At 42.8% G+C, this 7,982-nt stretch overlaps 1 protein-coding gene across 1 annotated transcript; it reads left to right on the top strand.

The window, feature by feature from the left end:
* Positions 1-372: 372 nt before the first annotated feature.
* On the top strand, positions 373-6,997 carry galnt3 (UDP-N-acetyl-alpha-D-galactosamine:polypeptide N-acetylgalactosaminyltransferase 3 (GalNAc-T3); the record flags this gene model as incomplete). The annotated part of the gene is made up of 10 exons (XM_083908281.1): positions 373-869; positions 1,859-2,031; positions 2,690-2,839; positions 3,044-3,278; positions 3,383-3,500; positions 3,635-3,835; positions 6,054-6,185; positions 6,417-6,518; positions 6,611-6,763; positions 6,884-6,997. The coding sequence occupies 10 exons, from the start codon at positions 373-375 to the stop codon at positions 6,995-6,997; spliced, it is 1,875 nt and encodes a 624-aa protein (XP_083764407.1).
* Between the last annotated feature and the right edge of the window lie 985 nt (positions 6,998-7,982).

Below are 7,982 nucleotides of genomic sequence, written 5' to 3' on the forward strand. Positions count from 1 at the left end.
CAAGAGGGGACAGTTTGAGTGCTTTTGAATGAATTAAAACTTAATAACAATAAATGTCTCTCCATCTATGCTACAATAATAGTCACCCATTATCTAAATTAGGGCTGGGCAATATTTAATTAGTGTATTGCTATATCATTATGAAATATAAATATAATGTGCAAACACACTTTGACAAACAATGCTGTTAAGTGTTTTGACAAGTGCTTAGTGTTTGTTGTTTTTTCTTCATAAAGACTTTTAACACCCCACAATGAATTATCCAACATTATATCAAAATAAGTATTGATGTAGTGAATGATGAGCCCTAATCTGAACTGTTTTTATTCCAGCTGAATCTCAATCCCAAGGCCGTCTGCTCTCCATTAAGGAATGACCGCTCTCCGCAGACTGCTCCGGAGGCGACTGCACCCACTTAAACTGGTGGTCGTGGCCGTCGTCTTTGTCACGTTCGTCTTCTTCATACAATGGGAGGTGGGGAGCCCGAGCCAACAAGACGAGCCCTGGCTGAAGGACATGGCAGTGAAGCGGGATTCCATGCTGGGCATGGTGATGGGAGCCGTCAATAACTTCAAGGACGTCATGCCAAAGATGCAGATCCGAGCCCCCGTGCGTCAGCAGGACACGGCAGACGCCGCGTCCTGTCTGCCAGGTCACTACACCGCCGCTGAGCTCAGGCCGGCCCTGGAGCGGGCACCTCAGCACCCTCTTGCCCCCGGAGCTTCTGGGAAACCTTTCCATACGGAGTCGCTGAGCCCAGAGGAGCAGAAGGAGAAGGAGAGGGGAGAAGAGAAGCATTGCTTTAACCTGTTCGCCAGTGACCGCATCTCCTTAAGCAGAGACCTGGGTGCAGACACAAGACCACCAGAGTATGTCAGCCTATATAATCTCCATGATTTTTGATTACGTCTATTTTTTTTTTTTTAACTTAATTTCCCCTCTTATTTGGATTGACAACAATATGTATTTGCTGTATTGAAATACACCATAGATAGTAACTTAAAGGTGCATTATGTAATAAATCTAAAGCAACTGGCCATAAAACTGGCCCTCCTAATATGTCACAGAGACTCAGGAGAAATGTTCATATAACAAACTGAACTCACCAACAACAACAGTACAGACAAAATATTCACCTTAAAAAATTTTTTTGCAGACTGCAAATCATGTTTATGTTTTGAAATCATGTTCACCTACAGCCATCTACCAATCATTGCCGTGAGTAGAGTCTCAGCTGCCGAGCAACCACGGGTTGTCAGTTACGTCAGAAAACGAAACCTAACAGACCCCTGTATTTTGAATTTGAATGTAGTAACCGTTTTTGGCCACATTCTTACATATGGCACCTTTAAACACTCACACTCATGTTCTTTTATTATAATTAGGGTAAGGCAGAACTCGCCGTCTAACCCTTGAGCAAATTCAACATATTTGCTTTGCACAAGTGGGAAAAATCTCAGCTCGAAACCGCAGCGATGATTGTTCTGACTGGGACTTTGTTTGAGCATGCCTGCCCAGTTACTGTGGCCAGTGCAGGAAGAAGCACAGTTATGTTTGGCTAATTACAGAAACATCCACGCACACCAGTCCAAGTACATGTCAGTACACAGTTGGTACATGACACACACACATTGAGCCTGTCCATGTAACGGCTATCAAACAGGCATGACTTAGAGAAGTCTATCGCGCTCTGGTGTGGCAGGTATTTCAAAGGCTGCCACACACACATGCTGTGTCACATTTGAAATGGACACCCCACCGGGGAGAGTGTGTAGATGTAATAACTAGACTATTGTGCCGCTCAGGAACTGTACTGGACAGTCACATCTTTGTGCCTTTTTCCTCCTTCTTGCCGCAGATGCATCGAGCAAACCTTCAAGCGGTGCCCCCCCCTGCTCACCACTAGTGTGATAATTGTGTTTCACAACGAGGCTTGGAGCACCCTGCTAAGGACAGTGTACAGTGTCCTCCACACCTCCCCTGCCATTCTCCTCAAGGAGATCATCCTGGTGGACGACGCCAGCGTGGACGGTAAAACTCGATTGGGGCCTTTTGGGACTGCCGTGTTCTCTATTGGGTTTTCATTTCATGGTGCATGCTGGCTGGGGTAGGTCTTTTGGAGTGCAGGAAGGGGCTCTCTGCTCCTCATGTGGAGAAGAAGGAGAGAAAAATGCCTCAGAGGTAACTTGGGTATAGGTAGGAAACAAAATGCTAGAGAAGGGAGAGGTTTCAGAGAATGTGGTTCCCTGCAGTTCTCCTGCTGAAGATGTTAGGAAAACACATCTGGTCTCGAATGCGAATATTATATGTCCTATTATTTTGGAAAATCGTTCATTCTTAATGAAACACTTGCTCATGTACAGTACCGTTCAAAAGTTAGGGGTCACTTAGAAATGAAGGAAAAGCACCTTTTTTCAATGAATATTCAACATAAAATGAATCAGAAATACACTCTATACAGCACGGGTGTCAAACTCATTTTCCCTGAGGGCCACATCAGTATAATGGTTAGGGCCAGATGTAATTGTCATACAATGTTAGCACAGGTGAAATCAGCTTTGCTGGTTCTTTGATGAAAGCAAAGTTATTATTTTGAATTAAAATCATTATTTCTAATAAATTCCCCAAACCTTTGACCGGTAGTGTATGCATCACCCACAACTTACACCTGGATGTTTTATAATTGCAGATGTACTGAAGGACGAGTTGGACGAGTATTTGAAGCAGCTGAGCAACGTGCAAGTCGTCCGCCAGCGAGAGAGGAAAGGACTCATCACGGCTCGGCTGCTCGGTGCCTCCGTGGCCACCGGTGACACGCTCACCTTTCTGGACGCCCACTGTTAGTCAACCTCTATTGTCTTTGAAACACTCACAAGTCAGCCACACCCTAACTTACATGCCCAAAGATTCACAATACAATGTTTGTTCATCTTGAAAAACTAGGCATGGCTGCCATGGATTATCATGCTTTATTTAGCCTGAGTTAAGGCAGATGTTATGCAGTGTCCTTTGTGAGTATGTGTGTGTGTGTGTGTTTTAACAGGTGAATGCTTTAATGGGTGGCTGGAGCCTCTACTTGCAAGGATTGCAGAGAACTACACGGCAGTCGTCAGTCCTGACATCACAACTATTGATCTGAATACCTTTGAGTTCATGAAGCCGTCTCCATATGGCCAGAACCACAACCGGGGTAATTTTGACTGGGGCCTGGCTTTCGGCTGGGAGAGTTTACCAGATCATGAGAGACGGAGGAGGAAAGATGAAACATACCCGATCAAGTGAGCAGAAAAAAACAAACACATATGGTGTACAAATACAGCTCAGTAGAAAAAAAAGTTTATTGTTGGACATAATTGAAAAATTCCATTAAATGTTTCTTCAGGACTCCCACGTTTGCTGGCGGACTCTTCTCCATCTCAAAGGAGTACTTCTACCATATTGGAAGCTACGATGAAGAAATGGAAATCTGGGGTGGGGAGAATATTGAAATGTCCTTCAGGGTAAGATATCACTAATGTTTCATTCTGGATGTACAGCAGTATTGATCATTTTTGGCCTTTTTGCTCATTGCACCATTACAGAAGTTTTTAACTGTGTTATTGCACTGCATGTGCGGTCACTCATTAACTTGCAGGTGTGGCAGTGTGGAGGACAGCTGGAGATCATCCCTTGTTCCATTGTTGGTCATGTTTTCCGCACCAAGAGCCCTCACACTTTCCCCAAGGGAACGCAAGTGATTGCACGGAACCAGGTGCGGCTGGCCGAGGTGTGGATGGACGACTACAAGGAGATCTTCTACCGGCGACACCAGCAAGCTGCGCAGATAGCAAACGATGTATGTACCACCTCTAAGTTTCTCTGTAGCATTCTCTTTCTTTCCTTTACCTCACGGTTACATGTAGATGTTTTTTTCCTACTTCTTGAGAGTAGGAAAAAAGTTGAAGTCCATCATAATGTTACTGATTTACTTCATAGCACTTCCATCCATCCATCTTCTACCGCTTTATCCTCCACGTTCACTCTCACGGTCAATTTAGATTGTCCAATTTACCTAATCCCCATATTAATTATGGACTGTGCGAGGAAATCGGAGAACATGGGGAGAACATGCAAACTTAATGCAGAAAGGCCCCTTTTCCAAGTGTTAATCTGCAGAAATGACACACATTCATGAATACGTAGAGTAGAGAAGTAGATTACGGGCTGAGCGCTGCATAACGACACAAGAAAAGTAGCCTGAAGGAAGTCCGCTCTAGTAAATGACACAGACTCTCAGTGTTTCCCAACCTGTGGTCCCATAAGTGCCATAAACTGTTCCCCCGAGGGCTATACTGTGCAAAATGGGCCAGCCCTCTTCTGTTGTCTTCAAACCCGACACACCGTCATTAACAGCTTCCAAGGAATTCACTAAAAGAGCCGTCAGTGTTCACTTGTCATTATGATAAGAGCTCTCTTTATCCAATGGTGGTGTGAGGTGTCTGCAAATCGTCAACACTTCACTACTTTAAAAGGAGCAGTGATGGAATCCTCCTTTAGCTGCTGTTCATTTGTTTAATAACGGAGTCATTAGGACACCGTCACTCAATGGTCAAAGTAAAGTGAAACATTAGCTGATTATCCTACTTTGCAGTGTTTATTTCTGCTGTTAGATTGTTAGTGTGGTCTATCATACTTTTTCACTCACTTTTGTCGACCACCGATGCAGGTGACATCGCAACTTTTGGGTGGATTGACCATAATTGTGCAAACATTTATGAAATTTCAATAAAATCTCAATATGCTTTACTCCAATTTTGTTTTTTATACAACTAGTGCAGTGCTTGTAGGAAGTATGTATTCCTATAGTGGGAGCTGAAGAAGAGTTTTCAGTTATAGTACGGCATGATCAGGAATGTTTTAGCTGTTTATGCTGTTTTGTGTTGTGTTGACAGGTGCAACATCTAGCTACGCTAATGCTAATCGAAAATGAAAACATTTGCGTTGTGCCTAATGAGGTTGCACAGTGTTTGTATTATGTTAGCCCTACGCTAATGCTAAAATAACCTCGCTAGCTTACCTTTGGCAACGGATTCGCCAAGTTAGCCGCAAAGTAGTAGCATGTTAATGCAAAATAAATATGTACTCGCATATTGGTGAATGGACACCTCGTCGTTTCAGTATAACACCATGTTCTGCGATGAACCGAGTGAAAATATCTCACCCACCATGAGGACAGCCTCTTCACTCCCACCTCCCCACTTCAGACAGCACAGCTGCTGCTGATGAGCCGCTGAAGCATGATAAATCAGTGAAAATTAAAATTCCTCCCAAAAATGTGTGAAAAAGTCAAGGATGCACACCATCAGGCCATGGTCAACCCATATCCAACTGCAGAGAAGGGTTAGACTTGATATAGAAAGTTATTTTGCAACTCAAATCATAATCTAATAAACTCTCAAATTTGATATTCTACACATATAATTCAGCCCTACAGTTCCTTTATCAAGTCTAAATTTGACCTTTTTCCTGGGCTTACTGTAAGTTGTAACCTAAATTACATCAACCTCATGATGAGATGACCGTTGATGGAACCTCTGGAGTCGGTAAATTGAAAGATTTTATTGTAGACAGCTCAGATCTGAGGAGAACTGAGACAGTCCCTGACATCTGAACAGTGAGGCATCATCACAGATTCTGGGCGAACAGCGTGCCAGGTCTGATACATAGAGGACTTGAGATAGTGTATCTGGTCCAGATGCCTGGCGCCTTTGGTGTCTAGGGACATTATGGCTGTTAATAGTGTACACCGGGTCTGGTTATAAGAATGTGTGAGTAATTAAATTCAAAGTTGGCTGAAGATTGGAATTTTCACTAAGCATTGCTTGTTTTGCTTGTAAATGTATTAGGCTTTCAATATTTCTGAATAGCAAAGGAGAAAAGTGTGGGTTCTTATTAAGAAAAGTCTATTTTCTATTTCTGGTAGTTACCTCCTTTAAGTCATGTTCATATCCAGAATACCTGCAGCTCACGTTAACTCTTTACTAACAATATCCTGGCTGTCGTTGTTTTAACAGAGGACATTTGGAGATACCTCCAAACGCCTGGAGCTCCGGACGCGACTGCAGTGCAAAGACTTCTCCTGGTATTTGAAGAACGTTTATCCAGAGGCCTTCATCCCCGATCTCAACCCGCTTCACTTTGGCTCTGTAAGACTGCACGTACCCCACACCGGTGCTCACCTCTTTCCAAACCTCACAGCTGTCTCGCCACTGTGGCTTTCCACATAGGATCTCCAGAGGGCACAGAGCCGTTCCAATTCGACACCACCATAAAAAACACTCCAGAGATTAAAGTTGTTTGAACAGCTTGTACTGGATGTTAGTTTTTCACTGTGTTTCCTCTCACGGCGTTCCCCCTTCTCTTCTCATTCTCTGCAGTTGAAAAATGTGGGCAAAGACGCATGTCTGGACGCTGGAGAGAACAATGAGGGGGGGAAAGAGCTGATCATGTACCCATGTCACGGACAAGGAGGAAACCAGGTCAGGTTGAAAGAAAAAAAAAGGCACCTATCTCTGACTGACAAGATTGAATTTAATCCCAGTGATTTATTTCTGTGTTTTGTATGCTGTAGTATTTCGAGTACTCCACGCATCGAGAGATTAGACACAACATTCAGAAGGAGCTGTGTTTGGATGGGGGTGTGGTGGCTGTGAAGCTGGAAGAATGCCAGTTAAAGGGCAGGAAAACAGTTGTAGGACCAGAGCAAAAATGGGAACTGAAGGATGTAAGTCTTTTTTTTTTATTATTAGTATTATTATTATAATAATAATATATACACTATTTCAGATGTCTGCTTTATATCTGTTTGCGAAAGTAATCATGCTTTTGTTTTCTCTTCATATAGAACCAGTTATTCTACATTCCAGGACTGAATATGTGTCTGAGTGCCCGTCTTTTGCATCCCTCTCTCGCCTTGTGTAATCCCTCAGACAGATACCAGCTCTGGTCGTTTATCTGAGTGTGGAAAACGACCACTTTACCAATAGCTTATTTGTATGCGTAAGCATACTAGGTCATGTACGCAGCTAATTTTTTTTAGACCAATAACAAGGAGTTTTAATTTATTTTTTATATGTAGAAGAACTGAACTACTGCTGCTGCTGCTGCTGCTGCTGCTGGAACGTTTTGACTTTGGAACAAGTACAGTGTTTCACTGTTGGAAGGAAGCATTGAAACGATTCCCCCCCCCAAATAGACAGAACTGAGCTTTATGGAGCAGTTAAGATGCACTGTGTTGACAAGTTCCTCTTTTGTGTTTGAGATGTTTTCACTACTGTGCCTTCACCACCAACACACACACTCAGTATTAGGTACAGTGACTAAAGCCAACGCTTACTACGTATGACATGTACGCGAATCAAAAGCAAAATAATCACATATTAACGGTTCGAATATCCAATGTGAAGTGAACGGCTACAAACCACAAGTATGGTGTGTGCGATGTCCTTTTGAAAAAAGTTTTGTTTTTGAGATGAGAGATATTTTTTGTTAAGGTCCTGTACCTTGAATGTAATATTATTCCGGGTGGAAAGAGTGGTTTGGGGGAATGGTGGTGGAACAGGTGGTGGTACGGTGGAGTAAGGTGGAGTCGGGTCTTCAAAATCAGGGTTGAATTTGATATATTTAATTATTTCCTGAGGTCAATTTTTTTAACTCTTTAAGTCCTGAAAACTGAAAGGAACAGTCATTTGGACGTGTGTTTGGATTTTTATGACAGAATTAGTTGACCCACAAATATGAGTTACAGTCGGTTCACACACCAAGTTGCTGCAGAAATGCATCTCTTGTGACGCTTCAGCTGCGTCACTCGTGCAGTCATGCGTAAAGAATTTTAATGCTGTTGTGTTAAAGGAAACTTCCATTGTGAAATGAATGCCACCTGATAAAATCTGTTATTTAAAAGACCTAAACTCCTATTATGTGAACAAGAATCCACAGATGAA

The sequence above is a fragment of the Microchirus variegatus genome, assembly GCF_963457635.1.
Source record: "Microchirus variegatus genome assembly, chromosome: 22".
Taxonomy (NCBI): Eukaryota; Metazoa; Chordata; class Actinopteri; order Pleuronectiformes; family Soleidae; genus Microchirus; species Microchirus variegatus.